The sequence below is a fragment of the Barbus barbus genome (genome assembly GCF_936440315.1).
Source record: "Barbus barbus genome assembly, chromosome: 32".
NCBI lineage: Eukaryota > Metazoa > Chordata > Actinopteri > Cypriniformes > Cyprinidae > Barbus > Barbus barbus.
Genome location: NC_136760.1, coordinates 140001 through 163338, shown reverse-complemented (window position 1 = coordinate 163338; position 23338 = coordinate 140001). Strand labels below are relative to the sequence as shown.

Genomic DNA, 23338 nt, shown 5'->3' with positions numbered 1-23338 from the left:
TTGATAATCCTGCATGTTATTGACTATGTTTATTAATAAAAGCTTGCACATGGATCCGCACGTCTCACGTCTTGTTCGCCCCGTTACAATATATACATTAATAAGCAGTACACATATATGTATTAATTTGTTACATTTATATAGCGCTCTACATAGAAGGGGGGAATCTCCTCAAGCACCACCAATGTGCAGCATCCACCTGGATGATGCGACGGCAGCCATATTGCGCCAGAAAGCCCACCGCACATCAGCTTATTGGTGGAGAGGAGACAGAGTGATGAAGCCAATCACTGTATAGGGATGATTAGGAGGCCATGATGGTCAGAGGCCAAAGGGGAAATTTGGGATTTTTAATGACCACAGAGAGTCAGGACCTCGGTTTAACGTCTCATCTGAAGGACAGTGCTTTTTTGCAGTATAGTGTCCCCGTCACTATACTGGGGTGTTAGGACCCACACAGACTACAGGGTGAGCACCCCCTGCTGGCCTCACTAACACCTCTTCCAGCAGCAACTTAGTTTTCCCAGGAGGTCTCCCATCCAGGTACTGACCAGCTCAACCCTGCTTAGCTTCAGTGGGCAACCAGTCTTGGGCTGCAGGGTGATATGGCTGCTGGTCTATTATGTAAACAAAAACTTTTATTTTGGATGTGATTAATCATTTGACAGCACTAATTATTATTATTATTATTAAGGAAATATTAACAAAAAATTATTTAGTTTAATTTGATGTACTAAAATAAATGCCCAAAGTATATAAACATATGTATATGTAAAAATAAAAATATCTGGTGTTTATGTATACATTTCTACTTTGTGTTTCAACTTTGTCCATGCATTTAAAGCCAAACAAACATTGGAACCCATTGACTTTCATTGCATTGAAAAATAAAAATAAATACACACACCCACACACACACACTTTGATGCTATTCCGTTAAAAGTTTAAATGAGCACAAACAGCACATTAATGTTTTTATCACCCCATATTCATATGAATGAATGTATTATAAAATAAGAAGCAGGGGCAACTGTGAGATGAACATAGACTGATAATGTGATGAATGGACTAGATGGCATTTCCAAGGGTAACATGAGGTCACAGCAAACCCAGAGCCTCCAGTTTCTCCAGTCTGTCGTTCCTGCGCTCCAGTGTCCCTCTGCAGAGCATCTCTCTCTCTCTGTCTCTCTCTCTCTCTCTCTGTCTCTCTCTCTCTCACTCCCCCTCACCACTTTACCAGCCTCCTCCCCAGTGGTTACCATGACAACAGCAGCACTGCACCATTCATGGACTGTAGCTGTAGACTCTCTCTCTCTCTCAATCTCTCTCTGTCTCTCTCTGGATTCTCCGCGTGGAAGGAAGACGAGCTGCTAGGCTTCCTCAGGAAAGCGACTCCGCTTTAAGGTTTACCTGTCCACCCAAACCCAAGGAATGCTTCTTCCCTGACGCGCTTCCCCTGAGCCGCCTTCCTGATCCCACCCTCGCTGTTCCATCGGAGAGAGCAGCTGCGGACGCGCGTGGATGAGCTGGCCGTCGGTGAGAGGATCGCAGGGGCTGTGTGTGTCTGTGGACGGAGAGGGAGGACAGATCTACACCCACCTGCCAGCCCAATGCGGGGTTTGGGTTGAGCATGGTGAGCGCCGAACCCCACCCTCCACACATCTCCTTACCTAACCTCACTCTCTCTCCTCCTACACGCTCATAACCGCTCTGTTCCTGAGACGGTGAAGAAATGGATGGGTGCCGCGGTAGTATGGTATGTTGATGTATCTGCGTGTTGGATGGTTTTAATCTGAAGGATGCGATGTTGTCTAGACGAGGCTGGTTTGAATGAGTGTTTATGCTGAGGACATGTGGGAGGTGGAGTGTGCTGCAATGTTCTCAGCTTTCTTCAGTTCCAGTCTTTGACCCCTCGGCGTCCACCATTTCGAGGGCCGCTACGTGATTTGTTAGCTGAATCGCACCCAGGCAGCTTGGGTTTGCATGTGGTTGTAAAGTCTCAATTAACAAACATTCGGTGCAATCTGGTGCATGTTGAAGCTTCAAACGCATTTGTTGCATGTTTACAGAGTCACCTGTGCTAAATTTGGATGTTTACTGCTATACTATCAGTTTCCAAGGTCATGGCAGAGTTTCTGTGTAATGCTTGTAGTTTTTTCAGGATCAAACAGGGTGTGACCTCAGGGCTCAGTGTGGTGATCGAGAAAGACACCATTGTGCCCTTTGAAGTAAACTTATGTGCAGGTTTCTTTAGGGACGACAGTCCCTGTTTTTAAAGTGATGGTGAGCCAAATGTAAATTCTATCATCGTCTATTCACCCTTGTGTCATTTTAAACGCTTGAAGTCAGAATCAAACTTTGGAACACATAAGGAGATGTTTCACAGAAGGTTCAAGCTGCTCGTTTCCATGCAATTAAACTGAATGTTGATTTATACTGTTAAATTGACCCCCCCCCCCCAAAAAAAAAACCCTTCTGAATTTCCATTATCATCCTAATTCTCACTATTAACTAGTTGCTTATAAGCATGCCTATTATTAACATATTGTTTATAAGTACTCATAAAGCACATATTCTGCAGGACAATATTCTACATCCCTTTACCTTAAATTAACAACTACTACCTTACTAACTATTAATAAGCAGCAAATTAGTTTATTGAAGTTTGTTGAGTTTATTGAAGCAAAAGTCATAGTTAATGGTTTGTTAATAGCGAGAATTGGACCTTAAAATAAAGTGTGGCCTGATATTCAATAAAAACATCCTCACACACAGCTGTCAGACTTTGAAAATAGCACACAGGTGAAATTTTAAAATTCAGTGCAGCATGATGCAGATTTGTTTTTCTTTAGGTTCTCTCAACTGTTGTTCAAAGTAACACTATTTTTGAATTTGAAAAATTTCATTCAGCCAATAAATTAATCAAGGCAACACTACAGATTTCTTGTTCAAATTTTCAGTTAGCAACATAGTAAACAAATTGAGTTTTATAGGCCACTTGATATATGAAGTGAGCTGTGTTTGTGAAGGCCTTACACAGTAAAGATATCTGACATATACCGTAGTTTTAGATGGATGTAGACTTCACAGACAAACCTCAGGAACATACAAATGTAAAAAGATGAGCTCTTAACGTCACAACACAACAAATAACTAACAATAATTACAAAACAGCAAAAATACTGCAAAACAGTAATACTGTAAAAGTAAGCACTCCATTATTTATTCATGCTGCAGTGCATGCTGGGAACTCAAAACCCCTTAACATTTCAGTAATGTTGTTCAGTTTGTTTTATTAAGACAATTGTGTTTGACTGGTTGGGACAATATTTAGGAGAAACTGTTGGTCTAGCATGGGCTTTTATGTAGTTTCAATCAATGCATATTTCTTTATGACTCTTTGTTCTAGTATTTTAAGCATTTCTTATGTTTAAATGGAGAATTTAAGAGTGAATGGTTGAACAGAAAGTTTTTTTCCAGCTAGATTAAGACTCTGAATATTAGTTTTGATGTTGACTGTTTCGCAGCATCACTTTTTGTTCTGTGTGGCATAACTCATGTAGTACTAAATGTTCAGATTTCTTATGTTCCCAGTGATTCATTTCGAAACGTCTCCTCTCCTTCTCTGCCCCCTCTTTTACTTTTTGAATATCTCTGGGTCTGAAATGTTCAGCATTGCTGTCATTTAGCTAAAGTTGCCCAGGCAATGTGTTAACACAGTCAGTAGGAGGCTGGCGTCCAATGTTTTCAGTCACGTTTAGCTCAAATAGTTTTTTTTTTTGTAAAGAAACACAGACACTCTTTTCCAAACCCTACTGAGCTGTCTCGCTGCCTACGTAGACAGCTTCCTTCTAAGACAGCATCCTGGCAGTCAGGCGATTCATTTGGAATGCTTTACATAGAAAACATAGTGCATATAGAATGTTTCAAATCATTATAAATTATATGTTCTTGATTTGGAGCACTATACATGACCCACACTATCTATGTAGAGTGCTCTAAATTATTATAAAAGTGCTTGATGTGGAACACTCTTCACAATCAGTGAATAGAAATTATTGTTCCAAATCATGTATAGTGTTCTAAATTATAATTGTTTGAATTGGAACACACTGTAGTGTAGGGCATGCCATGTACAATTTTCTGAATCATGTATAATGTTCAAAATTATTAGTGCCTGATTTGGAACACTCTACATAGAGCGCATAGTGCATGTAGAATGTTCCAAGTCATATAGAGTGTTCTGAATTACAAGTTATTGGGTTGGAATGCTCTGTCTACATAGAGAGCATAGTGTATGTAGAGTGCTCTAAATTATAAGTGCTTGATGTGGAACGCTCTTCACAAACAGCAAATAGAAAGTATAGTGTTTCAGATCACATAGAGTGTTCAAAATAATATGTTACTGATTTGGAACACTCTACATAGACTGCATAGTGATTGAGAAGGTTTCGAATGCTCTGCATGGTGTATGTAACTGGTTCCAAGTCATATAGAGTGTTCTGAATTATAAGTTCTTGATTTGGAACACACTATAGACAGCATAGTGCATGTAGAATGTTCCAAATCATATAGAGTGTTCTAAATTACACGTTCTTGATTTGGAACGCTCTACATAGACAGTGTAGTGCATGTAGATGGTTCCAAATCACATAAAGTGTTCTGAATAAGTAATATTGGCTAATTTGGATCACTCTGCATAGACAGCAACTCCACACACAGCACAGGTAGTACTCTGCATGAGAGACTCAGTTGAATTCAATAGTGTTTATCCACTTTAATATTGAATGAATTATAGGTTTATACTAATTTTATAGCAATTTTCACAGAGCTCATTGCAGTGCATTGTGGGATTGGCTTCCCTGTGAAGAATACATTCATTGCTCCGTTACAATTTGGCTAAAACAAGATCTCTTGCGAGTCAAAATCATTAAGATCAGCTTTCACATCGGGAGCGCATCAGCGATGCCTTAAAATGCCTCCGTAGGCAGCTCACAAGGGTTTGGAACAGAGAAAGAGGGAGGAAAAATGAAACCGCGCATTAAAAAGGTTCCCCGAAAACAGACGGAGAGAAATGGAGATGGAGAAGGTGGGAGAAATGGACTGAAAAGAGAGACTGAGTGGGAGCAAGTGAAGGACAGAGAGAGAGAGAGGGAGGAAGGGAGAATTCTGCAGTGTGCCATTAATAGTCTCGATAATGATTTGCTTACAAAACAGAGCCGTGGGATTAACAGTGTGTTGGATCTTTCCCCACAGCTAACACTCATGCCTTCCACTGGCCAGCATATGTGTGCGCTTACATAGATTCCCTTTGTATGCAGATAGATCATAAATGTAGTTCTGTATACTGTATGGATTTGACTGATGTCGATGCCAGTACGGATATCTGGAGAGCATGGTGGCTGATGAAATTTAATGATAGCATATGCAATCTACACATAATTGAATTTAAATAAGCACTTATCTTACGCATACTCAAAACTCGCGGAAATATTTGAAAACGTGCAGTCAATTTACACAGCTCTCAATAATGTCCAAATTTTTTATGTTGTAATCGTCACACATGTCCTTTTATTTAAAGGAATTAAAGAAGGATTTAAAGAGATTTAAGGAAATAAAGAAAAAGGAAAACAGTACAATAACTTATTAATTTATTGTAAAATAATCAACATAGGAAAAACGTGCATGCGACACTCCAAAAACATACTATTCACTGCAATTTCCAGCTCTAATAAACACTAGTCTTAGTAAAACACCAACAATTTTTTGTGCAGTTCCTGGCACAGTACTATGTTATGACCTCAAAACACTTAGTGCGTGATTTTGTTTTATGTTTGCATCTTATAAGCAGCTCCATATGTTTGTCTTTTCTGATGTAGTAAACTTGCTCAATAGAGCACCCGGTACAGCATTGAACCTGCGATACAAAGAGCTCGAGTGCAAGTCCTGTGAAACACGAGTCACAATAGAAGAGCTTGAAGACTCTAGAAACAAGCTAAAATGGCATGGTTGCTTCAGCAAATGTGTTTTTATCTCACTTAACACTACCACAAGGGTTTAGCATAGTGACTCATGTTCTTATCAAACGTGATAGAGATATTTAATTTCCAAATTGCCACTGTACGTACAGCAAACATCTTAGTAAACAGGTTCATGTTTCAATTTGAAAGTGTCATGAAATATGCAGAAAGCATTTATATTTTTATTTTAAAATATGCATGCAACCACTCTTAATCATATGCCATATATGCTAAAAAGGGCATATTGGTTTCTTGTCTCACTGCATTCAATTACAAAATGCATTACATGAATGATATAAATTACAGTATAAATGCTGTTTCAATTCAAAACCGTTACATTTGAAGCTGAATACCTTTTTTTACAGCACTGGATATTATCGTTGTGATTAACATTTCTATCACAAAATAGTTTTTAAACATTCAATGTTTAGCTACCTCATGGAAGTTTCCGCAACTGAATAAAAAAATTTAAAAGGTAATTGTGGCTTTTTATCATCTCACAATTCTTACTTTTTTTCTTGCAACTGAGTTTACATCTCATAACGGCTCAGGGGAATGTTCATATTTTGGTTTTGGGAGTCCCCAACAACAGGTTGACATGCATGCAAGGTCAAAAAACACTTTCATTGTCTTATAATATGCATTTATTTTTACCTTATTTGCTCAACGACTCCCAAACGATTCGCTCAACGATTCATTTTTCCAAACCCTTCGTTTGCGTGACACTAATCTGCGGTGATTAGTCTCATTTTCATCTCATCTCGCCTGTAACGCCCGATAAAGCAGTGTTTGTGAAGCAGTGCTGCTTTGTGTTCAGCGTTACCGGGGAAACCGCTCCAAAAGCGACACCTAGTGGCAAAGAATGAATTTGCATTTTCATTCAGACCAACGTCGAAAAGACCAGCAAATGTGCGGCAATATGCTAATGTTTCATGTTGACGTCAACACGACACGGCTTGGGATTCGTTTTAAAAATGTCTCGTTTCAATGATTCAGAGTCGACTCTTTCTTTAGAGAGACAATAACTTTATACCCGGTGCCCTTTCAGATTTAAAACTTTGCAGGATGTGTTCATTCACTTAGAGCTGTGTTACACACTGCATGAAAGATCATCTTCAAAAATACATAATACAGGCACTTTAAGTGTGTGATGAGTGAAAATATGAAAAACTGTAACTTCTAAAAATGTCCATTGTAACAACACTGAGAGCGGTGAAATATTTGGGGGACGTTGTTTCTTTCTCCTCAAGTGCTCCCGTGTCAGCATCCGTCCGTTTCCTCGGGATTGTTTGTAATATTCTCCTCTCACAGCTATTACTTGTGCCTTGCTTCACTAAACATTACAATGAAGATCCGCATGCCAGCATGTCTGATTAGCCACATTACCGATTCTCACCTCCTCATTTCCTCCATGTTACTCTGTAATAGTGCTTGTATGTTTATAGAGAGAGGCTGTTAGACCTGTTAGAAACAGTGCTACTGATACACTAGGTTACGTCTTTAGTCAGTTTTGTCTTAACTGACCACAGTTCATTTGAGCAGTCAAAACACTGAGTTTTTTTTTTTTAAGTTCTTCTGTTTAAATTTATAATCTTTGAACTAAACCAGCCAGTTCTGAAGTGAATCACAATATTACAAACTTTGATTTGAAGGAAAAAAGTATTTGAAAGTCAGACAAAAACAAACAAACAAAAAACAAAAACAAAGGTACATGAAATTTAATGAGGGAAAGATCTACAATGCCATGAAGCATTGTGAATGACATAATTATTACAATTACAAATGACAGAGAAATATAAAACTGTTGACTCGAAGATGTTGGTTGTGTATAGAAACAACATATTTTACATTCATTGCAAAGTATGCATGTTTATACTAATATTTAAAGCTGCAGTCCGTAAGTTTTGCCTCTTTGTCGCCATCTCTGTTTGAAAACCTGGAATTGCAGCTCTGTGCGGAATTATCTTCCTTGCGTGGGGTTGTGCTCCGTCACGGCTTCAGCACGGATGAATCTAATGTTTTGAAGAGTATGTGTGTCAGTCTGTCAGTCACCGCACCGGTGTGAATCCTGTACTTAGGAATCACAGCCTACATCTTGGAATATATGACCCAAATAAGAATTTTCACTGTATATTGCCATCTGAACAAGTAACAAGTCTGCCATGTTTGTTCTGATCAACTGAAGGAAAAAGCATTACCATAAATTGCGCTACCAATGGTGATTAAATCTAAAGATTGGTTAGTTCATATAGCATCTAACCATGCAAATTATTATTATTGTTATAGTTTATTCTCAAATTAATAATGTTAACAACATCAGCATTGCATGACTATGGGTATAGTGTGTATTAACGTGTAGATTTCGATTTCTGTACAGTCTAATCTAATTGTCATGCCATTCGAATTTCATATTAAGAAATTCTTTTACCCCAAACAGCAAGCACATTTAAAACTGGAATATAATTTAATTTCATTCACATGTGTTTCATAAACACATAATCCTTTCTGGATCACAATCTGCCATCAAAATGATACATTTAATTATTCCAGCTGCTGTGAGAAAAGGCTATAAACGAGCCGCCACCTGCAGGATCCTCACATGTGATAGCCTACTAGCCGGGACAGCTTCTTTATGTTTACAGACGTGACGTAATGATGCAGAGCCACGCTTGAATTTCCTGTGGAAACCTACCAGTACCACTCAAATTAGAAAACATTATTATAAGCTAACCGTTGTGAATCGGGCTAAAGTAAGGCGATAGTTTTGAACATTGGGTGGTTATGTACTTGCTCCAATATTGATTTCGGATCATTTTTAACCCAAAAAAGTTACGGACTGCAGCTTTAAGTAGCCTGATGTTGTAGGGAGATTCACTTGATTAAATCATTTGCAGGGGAGGGGTGGGATTTTTTCCGTGTTTTGATTCTCTGTTTGGTGGAGACTTTGTTGCAGAATCATGGGTAATGTAGTTTTCACTAGGAATTCCACTGATTATTTAAAAAAATAAGGTGAAATAATTTGGACCGATGGCTTCAACAAAAGCATATATCATCATCGATTAACAACCTCGTAGCTCATAACAGGTTCATATGTTATCATTCACAATCAGTTCCCTATGTAGAAAATGAATGGGATTTTGCTTAAATATCATTGGTCTAAAGTCCTGCTCCAAGTATTCATCAATAAGTAAATATATATATGCATCAAATATATTCCTATGGGCTGTGAATGTGTTGCATTGTGCATCATTTTCACTTTAAGCACAGACAGATGAGTGAGACTAATAATAATGGCTCTGTTTAACCCGTGTGATGAGCTGGAGCAGTGATCTGACCGATGCTCTCGAGTCTGGATGAGAACAAACCCCACAGCTCCACAGCATCCAGCTTCACAGAAGGCATATATATTCCACATATATTTGGCCACAATCTGATTGGCATCTACTCATTTTCCAGGAGTCCAGATTCTTTCAGTTTGCCATTCATTCTTAAAAGGTGATAGCAGTTGATGTAATGTGCCCTTTTTTGGAAAGAATTTGTTTTATTTATTAATGCATTCATTTTGAAATAATTTTTATTTATTTATTTTTTAAGTTTTTATATATTATTAAACAAATTTAAACAGCTATTTTTAGTGTCTTTGAATAGAAACATAGTCTTCTCCTGGAAAGAAAGTCATCTTTAAAAGGTGATATAAGCTGAAGTTATATATTTGTGACTTTATTTATTTATTTGTTTCTTTATTCAAAAAGTCTTTGTCTTTGAAGGAAAGAAATCTCAAAGACAAGTGATCCCTGCTGGTATTTTTTTATTTATTTTTTATTATTATTTAGTGCTGTCAAATGATTAATCCAAAAATAAAAGTTTTTGTTTACATAATATATATATGTGTGTACTGTGTATATTTATTATGTATATATAAATACGCACACATACAGCATGTATTTTGAAAATATGAATGTATTTGCATGTATATATTTATATTCATATTCATTATATCATAAAGTAATATATTTAATATATAAACAACATATTTTTCTTAAATATATACATGTATGTGTGTGTATAAATATATTATGTAAACAAAACTTTTATTTCAGATGCGATTAATCACGATTAATCTTTTGACAGCACTATTATTATTATTATTATTTGATAATTTTTTTGATTGATTGATTTATGCTGTAAACATGAGTTTTCAGTGTGCTTTGAATGGAATGTAAAATAGTCGAAAAGTGGTGTTTATTTATTCATTTTTATCTTTTTAGTATTATTATTTGAAAATAGTTTTTGCCTTGAAATGTAGACATCTGAAAGACAAGGGATATCAGGTACTGAGTTACTTTTTATAGATTTGTTTGTTTAATTTTATTATTATTATTATCATTATTTGCTGCATGAGTTTTTTAGTGGCTTTTAATGGAACTTAAAAGTAGTCTACAAGTAATGCAAGTGATACCAGTTGAAATAAGTTGACTTTTATTTGACTTTTTGGGGAAAAATTGGGTTCATTTATTTATTCATTTATTTTGTTGAGCGGTGTGTTTTAGTGGGTTTGGAATGAAACTTAAAGAAAACAGTCTTGGCTGCAGTTTTTGTGCTGGTTTTGACACAAGCGTGTGAAGCGTGCTGCTGGTGCTGGAGAGCTCTTCACTCAGGATCTCCCCTCGCTCTCATCTATATTTCATCTCCTGCTCAATTAGTCAATCAGCCATAAGTGAACAGGCTTCAAGATCACTGAAATATTGAACAATATTTAACAGGAGATTCAAAATAGTTACGATACATGTCTGACTGAAGGAGAAGGACTTTTTTTTGGTTTTTTTGTGAGGCATAATATATTTATAGATGTTTTAATGATAAATGTTTTACAAACCTTCCAGGTTACAGGTTGTTTGTGAATATATATATATATATTTACGCACACACGACTGGAAACCATAAAGTTTGCAAAACATTTACAACTGATGAGTAGTTTACACTTTAGATTAGGGGATGCAGAAAGCTTTGTAAATGATTTATAATGTTTATTGAGATAATAGTACAATGTTGACATTTCAATGATTTATAAGTGATTAATAATATATTAACTAGTAACTATTAACCATTAAGGATGTGTTTAATTATTTCATGATGCTATTTATAAAGATAACTTATGACAGATTTATAAATCGTTAGCATATTACTTAATCATTTGTGAATGTATAGTTATGTTTTGTAAATGATTAGTTCATCATTAGCTAATTACTTGTAAATGACTTTTAAATGAATTAACAAAACATACACAAATTGTTAGCATATCACTTATTAATTGCTTATGAATGTTTTGTAAACGATTAGTTAATCATTAACTAATCACTTATAAATTACTTATAACTGGACGTTATTATAAAGTGTTACCAAATTAAGTCTTGAAAATGTATTGAAATAAATATAAATTTATTGAAATAAATCGTTTTAAAATATTCAAAATGTAAATAAATTAGATTTACCAGCTCAAACACAATTTCTACTTTGATATTACATTTACATTTATATTAAACACCTCTGAACAAATAAGAATGCTTTAAATCATTCTGATATTCATGATGTTGCCTAATTTGTATTTTTGGAACTTTATGTATTTTTTATGGGACAGTGAACCAGATCAAACCTGAACCAGGATCTGAGTGCATTTCTTAGTTTTCATTTTCCCAGGAAAACTATTGTGTAAATATGAAATGAATGAAGAGAAATCCTACACCATGCTAATGCAATGATCTGATAAAGCCACTAAATATAATTTCTGCATATCGACACAGCCTCTGCTTGTGCTATTGAGCATCAGCGGGTGATTCAGAGACGCAGGCCTGGACGCAGCTCACACATTAAATACCAACACATCTTTTTAATATCCTCCCTGTCCTCTGCTCTATTCACAATCAACACACGCGCTGAAAGATGTCATTTTGATTAGTTCGCCAAATTCCCGGTGTTCAGTCGCCGCTGAGGAGCGATCAGTGCTGTGATTTGTGTGGCTGACGTTATTAGCTGTGTTTTGGTTTGCTCATTAGCACAGCAGAGAAGCTGAGTGTGTCCTTCATAACATGCTTTTGCTGCACTTCCAAAGCTTTCTTGAGAAACAAGAGGGTAATGCTGGGAAATTTGACAGGTGGAACCTTGTAGTTTATTCAGACCTCATGCCATCATCCACTTCATGTTTCAGATTTATTCTGAACATGATGTTTAAGCCAATATTAGACTTCCAGTGCTGTGTCAGATGGTTGATATATACTTCAGACATAATGCTGTTTAATGAGATGCATAAAAAAGAGGTTGAACACTTTTTGCATACATTCTTAAAATTCTGTCAAAGTCAGTAAAATGTAAGTCAAGTCTCTTCTGCTCACTAAATCTGCATTTATTTGTTTAAAAATGCAGTAAAATCAGTAAAACAGGGAAATATTATTACAATTACAAACAGCTGTTTTCTATGTGAATATGTGTTAAACTCTGTGTTTGTCTGATGAAGGTCTTCTGACCGAAACGTCGCTTTTTAAACATTTAAAATAAAGGGATTAACAGTGTGCAGATATTTTTTCTACTTTTTCTGATCACTTTTTGATCTTGCACCTGATCGAGATACTCTTGAATGTGCGTACCTTCTTCTTTTTTTTTATATGTGTTAAACTGTAATTTATTTCTGTGATCAAATCTGTGTTTTCAACATCATTACTCCAGTCTTCAGTTCAATTCAATTCAAGTTTATTTGTATAGCGCTTTTTACGATACAAATTGTTGCAAAGCAGCTCTACAGGAATTTAAGTTTCCACAATATATTTATATATCGCAGAACCTTAATATATTTAACTTAGGGCAAAATGTGGTAATTCTGTATGTTGTCTGAGCGTTGGCATCCTCTGAGGTCCTCTGAGGGGTTGGCATCATCTTTTCTCAGGTGTTCGGTCATCTCAGATCATTTAAGGGTTGGATCCAGACTGAAGCTTCTGTCATTCCTAGTTACCACGGGATGTTAATCAACAGAGAAACAAATAGAGACATAATTAGCGTAGCTGCTGTTCCATCGAAGCAAAAATGATTTGTTCAACCCAAGCTAAAGAATAATAATAATGTACATTTGATCAGATATAACTGCAGTACAAGATTATAAGATGCATTATGTGAATGCTTGGCTAAAGAGATGTGTCTTTAATCTAGATTTAAACAGAGAGAGTGTGTCTGAACCCCGAACGTTATCAGGAAGGCTATTCCAGAGTTTAGGAGCCAAATGTGAAAAAGCTCTACCTCCTTTAGTGGACTTTGCTATCCTAGGTACTACCAAAAGTCCAGAGTTTTGCGACCTTAGGGAGCGGGTTGGGTTGTAGCGTGGTAGAAGACAAGTTAGGTACGCAGGAGCTGAACCATTTAGGGCCTTATAGGCAAGTAATAATATTTTGTAAATGATACAGAACTGAATAGGTAGCCAGTGCAGAGACTGTAAAATTGGGGTAATATGATCATATTTTCTTGACCTGGTAAGAACTCTAGCCGCTGCATTTTGGACTATCTGTAGCTTGTTTATTGAAGATGCAGGACAACCACCTAGCAGTGCATTACAATAGTCCAGTCTAGAGGTCATGAATGCATGAACTAGCTTTTCTGCATCAGAAACAGGAAGCATGTTTCGAAGCTTGGCAATGTTTCTAAGATGGAAGAATGCTGTTTTTGTAACATGGGAAATATGATTTTCAAAGGACAAGTTGCGGTCTAATATAACACCCTGATTTTTGACTTTAGAGGACGTGACAGTGCATCCGTCTAGTTGCAAATTGTAATCCAAGAGATTCTGTGAACTGTTACTTGGTCCAATAAGTAATATCTCTGTCTTATCTGAATTTAATAGGAGGATATTATTGGTAATCAATTTTTTACACAATCTATTAGCTTTGATAGTTTAAAAGTTTCATCTGGTCTTGTTGAGATATATAGTTGAGTATCATCAGCATAACAATGAAAACTAATCCCGTATTTTCTAATAATATTAACAAGAGGCAACATGTATATTGAAAATAGCAGAGGACCTAGGACTGATCCTTGTGTTACTCCATACTTTACTGGTGATAATTGTGATGACTCTCCATTTAAATGAACAAAGTGGTAACGATCGGACAGGTAGGATCTAAACCATCTTAAAGCCTGCCCTTGAATACCAGTATAGTTTTGTAATCGATCTATGAGTATGTCATGGTCTATAGTGTCGAACGCAGGACACTAAGATCAAGTAATACTAGCAATGAGATGCAGCCTTGATCTGAAGCAAGTCGCAAGTCATTTGTAATTTTAACAAGTGCAGTTTCTTTACTATGGTGAGGCCTGAAACCTGACTGAAATTCTTCATAGAGAATCATTTTAAGTGGTTTCTTAATAAGAGGCTTAATAACCGCCAGCTTGAATGGTTTTGGGACGTGACCTAAAGATAACGATGAGTTAATAATATTGAGAAGCGGCTAAATAGATGCACATGCATCAGTGTCACATGATCTTCGGAAATCATTCTAATATGCTGATTTACTGCTCAAGAAACATTTCTGATTATTATCAATGTTGAAAACTGTTGTCCTGCACAATATTTTTGTGGAAACTGTGAAACTTTTGATTTTCCAGGATTCACAGGTGAATAGAAAGTTCAAAAGCACAGCATTTATTTGAAGTCTTTTGTAACATTATTAATGTCTTTACTGTAATTTTTTATTGCCACTTTCATTATATGTATATAATATTTTTTATATAACTTGCATTGCCTCAAATGACTTGCATGCTCACTTTTTCAGCATTTTCAAGAATTTTTTTTTTAATAAAATTTGGAATGAATTTGTGCTTAAATATATTCTTTCAATCAGAACTGAAATCACAGCTGTATTTTCTGACATGCTGGAAACTGTAGTGTGTAGATTATTTTCTAACTTTTGATGTGATGACTTTTGATGATTTAAATCAGCTCAGTCTCTTTGTTTCAGATCCTTTTCTGATAATTGCACTAGTACAAAGCTGTGACACAATTACAAACCAATGCATGATTTTAAATAAATATAAATGCATGATTAATGTTCTCTCAGCTCTGACTATATTGCAAATGCTGCATATTTCACTTGCAAATGCACATGAATGACTCAGTTTGTGTTGTTTGAGAAGCATCTGTGTTCTGGGAGTTTGTGTTGAGGACTGACAGGAATAAAACTCTCTCATTGAGTCATCACAAACATCTATTTCTCCAGCATATGCACTCATTGCATACACACACACATACAGACACACACACGCAGGAACAAAGCGCACTGGTGGTGTGAGTGTTTTGAGATGTGTCTTCATTGCCGCTGACCTCAAGTGAACTTGAACAGCCAGTTGTTTAGCTCTCAGAGATGCAGCAGATGTTGTATCTGAAGGAAGTATTAGACACGCTCTGCTGAAACCCGTCCAGGATTTGCTTTGTTAGGAGTGTGTGTTCTCTTCTCAAGTGTGTGTTTTTTGTATTACATTAACCTGAAGCACACAAAACACACATAATTGTTTCTCATGACAGTGATCCGCACTTTGAAGAGCATTAGATTCATGAATTTATGCACCGTGCTACAGCTTGTCAGAGTTCACAGTGATCAGAAGTATAATACGCTTTATCTTGCATAAGGAAATGGAGCTTATTTTAGGAATCAAAGTTTTTGTAATGCGACATGACATTTATTAACTCGCAAAGCTTGTAAAGTAAAATGTGTTTAGTGTAACAACAACAAATGCCATCATACAGTGCTGTTTGGACAGTTTTACTGTGTTAATCATCCAGTTCTATATGCACTGATTTTACCATTCTGACTGATAACAATAAGATGATAATTACTTAGAATTTACAATTGCAGATAGGAAAGTGTGATATTAAATTTGTGCTCACATTTTAGTTTGGGGTCCAGTTCTCCCTATTAACTAACTATTAGCTATGACTCTTGCATCAATAAACTCCAAATTTGCTGCTTATTAAGGGATCTGATATGCTCATGCAGAATAAGGCATTAATATATGCTTTATAAGTACTAATAAACAGCTAATATACTAGTAATATGCATGCTAATAAGCAATTTGTTAATAGTGAGAAGTGGTCCCTAAACTAAAGTGTTACCAAAATTGTATAGTACTGTCCCAAATTGAACAAACAAACAAACAAACAAACAAACTATGTTTTAAATGCTAAAAGTTTGATGTTTAGTGTGAGAAATACTAGTACATTTAACAGTGTCATTAAATTAAAGTATTTTTTAAGATGAACATTAAATAAATGGTAGGTGATGGAAAAGGTAATATAAATCTAAAAATAGAGAAAGTAAACATGCATAATTAAGTATAGTGAATAGGTGCCGTCAGAATGAGAGTCCTGATAACAGCTGATAAAAACATCACAATAATCCACACCACTCCAGTCCATCAGTTAACATCTGGAGAAGACAAAAGATGAAGCAAATCCAGCATTAAGATGTTTTTAATGTCTAAGATAGTCCATAATCCATAATAACTCTTCCTCCAGTGAAAAAGTGCATCTGCTGTTGTCTCTCACATCAAAATCCAGCCACATATTAGTTTAGATCTGTTTTGTCTTGTAAACGCTGCTTGATCTGTGCAGATGTCTCTCCTGATTCAGACCAGAACACTTTTTCACTGGAGGAAGAGTTATTATGGATTATAAACTCATATTTTAGTTAAAAACGTCTTAATGCTGGATTTGTCTCAGCTTTTGTCTTCTCCAGATGTTAACTGATGGACTGGAGTGGATTATTGTGATGTTTGTATCAGCTGTTTGGACTCTCATTCTGACATCTTATTGTCCAATAACATTTTTAAAAAGATCAAATTATAAATCAACTTTAGCTCAATAGATTTTTTCTAGTTTGAGGCAAAAACGTCACTAAATGTTATTTAATTTATGCTTTGAAACAAGCATAACTATTTGCGAATTAATTAAAAATAAACTTCAATCCAAGAAATATTTCTGAAAATGTATAATAGCCCATGAGATTTTGCTTATCAAGTAAATAAATCTTGTTTACCAGAAAACAAGGCAAAAGCTCTGATCAGATTGGGGCATCTGGTTACTGTAATGCTTGTGTTTGATTGATGTTCAGCATCAGTGAACGCATTCAGTATTTCATGTGTTGCATATCAGCGTTCAGAGCTCAGCATCATGATAGAATTCATGCACACTAGCTAAAAACAGCATTCATACACGGAAACACAGCGAGCTGACACGCACCTTCAGTAGTTTTGTGTCTCCCGTGGTATTTGAACACATCCGGTGAGGAAGAGTGTCCTCATAAGGGCTGTATCCGCAGCCTCCTGCTGTTGTTGAGGCATCTGTCAGTGTGAGTTCTGTGTGAATGCTTAACATTTTCCCGCAGACGGTTTCATGTTCAGCAGCTCTTGTGCATCTGAAGCTCTCGTGGAATGCGCTTCTGAAGTCCCATTGCATCTGACACTATCATTACAGAAAACCAATGTGTGACCCTGGAGCACAAAACCAGTCATAAGGGTCAATTTTTTGAAACTGAGATGTATACACCTGAAAGTTGAATAAATAATATTTCCATTGATGTATGGTTTGTTATGATAGGACAATATTTGGCTGAGATACAACTATTTGAAAATCTGGAATCTGAGGGTGCAAAAAAATCTAAATATCGAGAAAATCTCCTTTAAAGTTGTTCAAATGAAGTTCTTAGCAATGCATATTCCTAATCAAAAATGAAGTTTTGATATATTTACAGAAGGAAATGTACAAAATATCTTCATGGAACATGATCTTTACTTAATATCCTAATGATTTTGTCACAGACCAGCCAGGCTCTGCCACCAACCAATCACTGCGCACACCCTCACCTGAGTTCTGATCATGAACACCTGCACGTCATCATGTCCCTCATCACTGCCTCCTATAAAGACACACTCGACGTCCGGTCTCGTTAATGCGAAGAGGACTGCTAGTGCTACCCAAGCCTAGTTCTGCTACCTGTCTGTGATACTAACCTGTTGACGTACTTACCTGTTCTGTGTATGCTCCTAGGATTCCCCGTCTACCTGCTCCAGTGTCTTCTCTGATTCAGCTCCGTGATTGCGGTGTGTGTCTCCACCACTCTGCCCATTGCTCCGGGATTCCTGTAAAGGCAAGACCGAAGATTACACTCCAGCTTATCCTTTCAATATCCCAAGTCAAGTACTCACCCCAATTCATCTGCTTCTACCTCACTGCTGGTTCAAATAAACAACCTGTTAAACCCCATCTCTGTCTCCGTACCTCTTCTGTAACAGAAGACCGGACCACACCGACGACCAGCAGTATGAGTACCACCGATCCCTTCCAGGAACTCGTCGAGATCATGAAACGAGCACTCTCCCCGGCACTATCATCAGTCTCCACCGCTCCTTCTGGCAACACTTCTTCACCATCGCAACGGGTTTTTGCTGCAATGCGCTCTCACATTCGAGATGCAAGCACCACATTTCCCTAGCGAGAGCGCTAAGATAGCGTACATTTCCCTTCTCCAGGGGAAAGCCTTGCAGTGGGCTGAAACCATTTGGGCACAGGGTGGTTCAGTAACTCAGTCATCCCAAGATTTCATGCACCATTTCCGAGTGGTTTTTGGGAAACCTGCCCTAGACACTTCCATTTGTGACCAGTTAGATCATTTACGTCAAAATTCACTGCCCATAAAGGATTACGCCTTGCAGTTCCGCACCCTTGCCGCAGCCAGCGGTTGGAACGAGCGGGCCCTCCTAACCGCCTACCGCCAGGGTTTGGAACCACGCCTTCGTCTGCAATTGGCAGCATTTGACGACTCACTGGGTCTGGAAGTCTCATTCAGCACTCCATCAGCTGTTCCACCCGTATGCACTCCTGCCTATCTGAATTATCCGCTGAGACCCGCCGCAGCTCTGCCCTCCACCGTCAGACCAACCTATACCCTCCTGAACCAGCACAAGAACCGATGCAGCTCGATCACTCCTGTTTGTCAAACCAAGAAAGATCCAGACTACATTCCCTCGGCCTGTGTCTATACTGTGGTGGGAGAGGACACCAACGCACCCTCATGCCCCCACGCCTAATGGTGAGTTCCATCCATTCCGACGTGCCTAATCTAAAACCACTGACCACTGAAGTACTTCTTACTGGCCCCAAATTCTCAATTTCAGCCCTCGCTCTCCTCGACTCTGGCTCCGCTGGGAATTTCATCTCGGGCACCCTCTGCCGTCAGCTTGGGCTCCCAACCACAACCACACAAAGGAGCTACCAGATCCAGTCAGTAATCGGCACTCCCATTAGCCGCAGGTGCGTAGATCGAGTCTCTGGTCCTGTACACCTTAAAATTGGTTTGCTGCATGAAGAGGATATTAAGTTGCTGGTTCTGGAGGGTTCAACTGCGGATTTAATCCTTGGACGCCCCTGGTTCGTCCTACATGAACCCGTCATCTCCTGGCAGTCTCGGGAGGTTCTAAAGTGGGGAGAACGGTGCTTCCAAGGATGTTTCCCAAAGGTTCCACGACCATCCACTCCACCCTCAGATTCCTTGACCCTTAATGCCACGTCCATAGAGAGCCCACCTGAAAAACTGTCCATTGACATCCCTTCCTGTTACAGTCTGTTCCAAGATGTTTTCTGTCCCCAGAAGGCCTCCCAGCTGCCTCCTCATCGGCCATGGGACAGCGCAATTGGCCTTATTTCGGGTGAGCCAGTGCCCCGTGGCAAGATATATCCACTCTCCATACCCGAGCAGAAGGCCATGGAGGAGTATATTGAGGAGGCTCTCAAGCAAGGCTACATTCGTCCCTCAACGTCCCCTGCCTCGTCCAGTTTCTTCTTTGTGGCCAAGAAAGATGGCGGATTGAGGCCCTGCATCGACTATCGGGCACTAAACAATATAACGGTGAAATTCCGTTATCCTCTCCCCCTCGTCCCGTCGGCGCTAGAACATCTACGCGGAGCCACCGTATTTACCAAATTAGACCTCTGCAGCGCCTACAACCTCATCCGGATACGTGAGGGGGACGAATGGAAGACCGCATTTGTGACCCCTACAGGCCACTACGAGTATCTAGTCATGCCCTATGGACTTGTCAACGCCCCCTCCGTATTCCAGGATTTTATGCATGAGGTACTCCGGGATTTTCTGCACAAGTTTGTGTTAGTGTATATCAACGATATCCTCATTTACTCCCAGAGTATGGCAGAACATCGTCGCCACGTTGCGGAGGTCCTGCAACGCCTGAGGGAGAATCAACTGTATCTCAAAGCTGAGAAATGCTCCTTCCATCTCCCCTCAGTGCAGTTCCTGGGTTATAACATCAGCAGCGGTGGTATCCAGATGGACGAGGGGAAGGTCAAGGCGATCAGAGAATGGCCCACTCCTGACTCCATCAAGGGACTCCAACGTTTCCTGGGGTTCGCCAATTTCTACCGCCGCTTCATCCAGAACTACAGCGCAATCACAAGTCCATTGACTAATCTGCTCCGAGACAAACCCAAACTCCTACATTGGTCACCGGCAGCCACCCAAGCCTTCCAGCAACTGAAGGAAGCATTTACCCAAGCTCCTGTCCTAGTTCACCCCGACCCCAGGAAACCATTCATAGTCGAAGTCGACGCCTCCACGTCAGTAGTTGGAGCCGTTCTCTCCCAACGGCAGGGGACCCCAGCCAAACTCCATCCATGCGCCTTCTTCTCTCGCAAGCTCAGCCCGGCGGAGAGGAATTACGACATCAGCAACAGGGAGCTTCTGGCCATCAAGCTAGCCCTTGAGGAGTGGAGGCATTGGTTGGAGGGCGCACAACATCTTTTCGTTGTCCTTACCGACCATAAAAACCTGCAGTATCCCCGGGAAGCCAGAAGATTAAACCCCCGTCAGGCCCGATGGCGCTTTTCTTCACACGTTTCGATTTCACCATCTCCTACCGTCCAGGTTCCAAGGTTGATGCCCTCTCCCGTCTCTTTGACTCCCAAGATGAATGCACCAAAGAACCAGAACCGGTTATCCCTGAGAAGCTGTATGTCAGTCCCATCCAGTGGGAATCCGATCCGGCCACCTCCTCCAATGCCTCCACAAGCATCCGGTCGGGCTGTCCTCCAGGTCTACAATATATCCCCAGGTCCCAACGTTTACAACTCATCCTCTCCGTGCATACCTCTCTGGGCACTGGCCACCCAGGGGCCAACAATACCCTCTCGCTGCTGAGAGATCGCTTCTGGGGGCCTAATATGGCAGAGGATGTTCGGAGGTTTATCCGCGGATGCGCAGACTGCGCCATGGCCAAGAACCCTCTGCGATTACCTGCAGGCAAGCTTCTTCCTCTGCCCGTTCCAAACCGCCCCTGGTCACATCTAGGAGTTGACTTCGTCACTGACCTACCCCCCTCAGACGGAAATACCTGCATCTTTGTCATAGTCGACCGCTTCTCCAAGGCTTACTCGGCCCAGCCAATAAACTGATTCCAGGAGTCCTGCTGGCTATGGCAGAAAGTTCGGAGAAAACTGGCTACCTCTTGAATCTTCCTTTCAGTCTGCCCGTTCGTCTGGGGATGGTAGCCAGAAGATAGGCTGATGGCCACATCTAGGAGTTTGAAGAAGGCCTTCCACACTCTCGAAATGAACTGGGGTCCTCTGTCAGATACGATGTCTTCAGGAATTCCAAAGTACTGGAAGACGTGATTGAACATCAGTTCCGCTGCCTCCATAGCGGTGGGCAAACCTATGAGAGGAAGGAGGCGGCGGAACTGATGTTCAATCACGAGTATGCCCAGAATTCACTGCGCCAACCAGCCACCGGTATGACTCCGTTCCAGTGCATACTCGGTTACCAGCCACCCATGTTCCCCTGGTCAGGCGAACCATCGGACTTACCATCGGTTGATCACTGGTTCCGGGAGAGCGAGAGGGTCTGGGACGCCGCTCACCACCACCTACAGTGCGTAGACGTAAGATGACAGCCGACCTTCGTAGATCCGAAGCTCCCCAATACCAACCCGGTCAGAAGGTCTGGCTGTCAACCAGGGACATCCGGATGCGTCTACCCTGCAGGAAATTGAGTCCCACATTTGTTGGCCCCTTCCCCATTGTAAGACAGATCAACCCAGTCACTTACCAGCTCCAACTTCCCTCACAATACCGAATTCACCCGACTTTTCACGTCTCTTTACTTAAACCATACCACTCTCCTGTTTCTTCCCCCACAGAGCCTGGCCCCACGGAAGATCCCCCTCTCTCGTTGATCCTAGAAGACGGTACCATCTACCAGGTGAAGGAGGTTTTGGACTCCCGACGCCGAGGCGGTAAACTAGAATACCTCATCAATTGGGAGGGGTATGGTCCAGAGGAGAGGTCATGGGTTACACTCCAGCTTATCCTTTCAATATCCCAAGTCAAGTACTCATCCCAATTCGTCTGCTTCTACCTCACTGCTGGTTCAAATAAACAACATGTTAAACCCCATCTCTGTCTCCGTACCTCTTCTGTAACAGATTTTTGGCATAAAAGAGAAATGGATAATTTTGGCCCATACAATGTATTGTTGGCTATTGCTACAAATATAACTGTTACTGATGACTGCTTTTGTGCTGCAGGGTCACAAATTAAGATGCTTAAATGTTTGCTAATTTCCATTTGTGAAAGAGAAGTGAACTTGCACTTGTAGTATTTTTGAGAAATAAAGAGTTACTTTCATAACCGTTTCTTTACACACTTAAGTACACTCTAAAAAATGCACTTGTAAAAATGTCAGATTAAAGTTTTACTTTGAAATAGGCTACATTTTAAATTATTATTTTTTAATAATCTTTTGCCATGCTTTATTGCATCACACTTATTTTAATGTGTTGACTAACATACTAAAGCACACGTAAAATACTTGTTTATCATTTCAACTGTTGCGTAAATTTTGATATTATGTTTAAAAGTTAATATATTTAAATGTACTAAATTGCAACTTCATTGCATTGGTGTGTAAATGCAAATATGTTTAAATACATGACATTCAAGTTTCAATAGAAATGACATTGAAGTACGTTTTAGTTTACCATAAATGCCATTCATACACTTTAACCATATTTTAAAGGCGAAAGAAGTCAGTCCTTCTTAAAGCCTCAGCTAACTGCATTTAATATACATTTTTAGCTAAAATTCTTTTTCATTAATTTGTGATTTTCAGTGTTGAACTTACATTCTTATGTTGTTCAATGTTACATTCAGTTCACACTTACTGTAAGTATATTCTTTATAAAAATTACATAGTTGTGTCAGACATCAAGACGATAAT

General features: G+C 39.2%; 1 protein-coding gene across 1 annotated transcript in view; it reads left to right on the top strand.

Annotated features, from left to right (window-relative positions):
- Positions 1–1521: 1521 nt before the first annotated feature.
- tanc2b (tetratricopeptide repeat, ankyrin repeat and coiled-coil containing 2b) overlaps positions 1522–23338 on the top strand; it is a gene marked incomplete at its 5' end in the record, with an annotated part of 96144 nt that continues 74327 nt past the window's right edge. The window contains one exon of the mRNA XM_079388583.1: positions 1522–1633. Coding sequence (XP_079244709.1) covers positions 1522–1633 — 112 coding nt within the window. The remainder of the gene's footprint in view (positions 1634–23338) is intronic.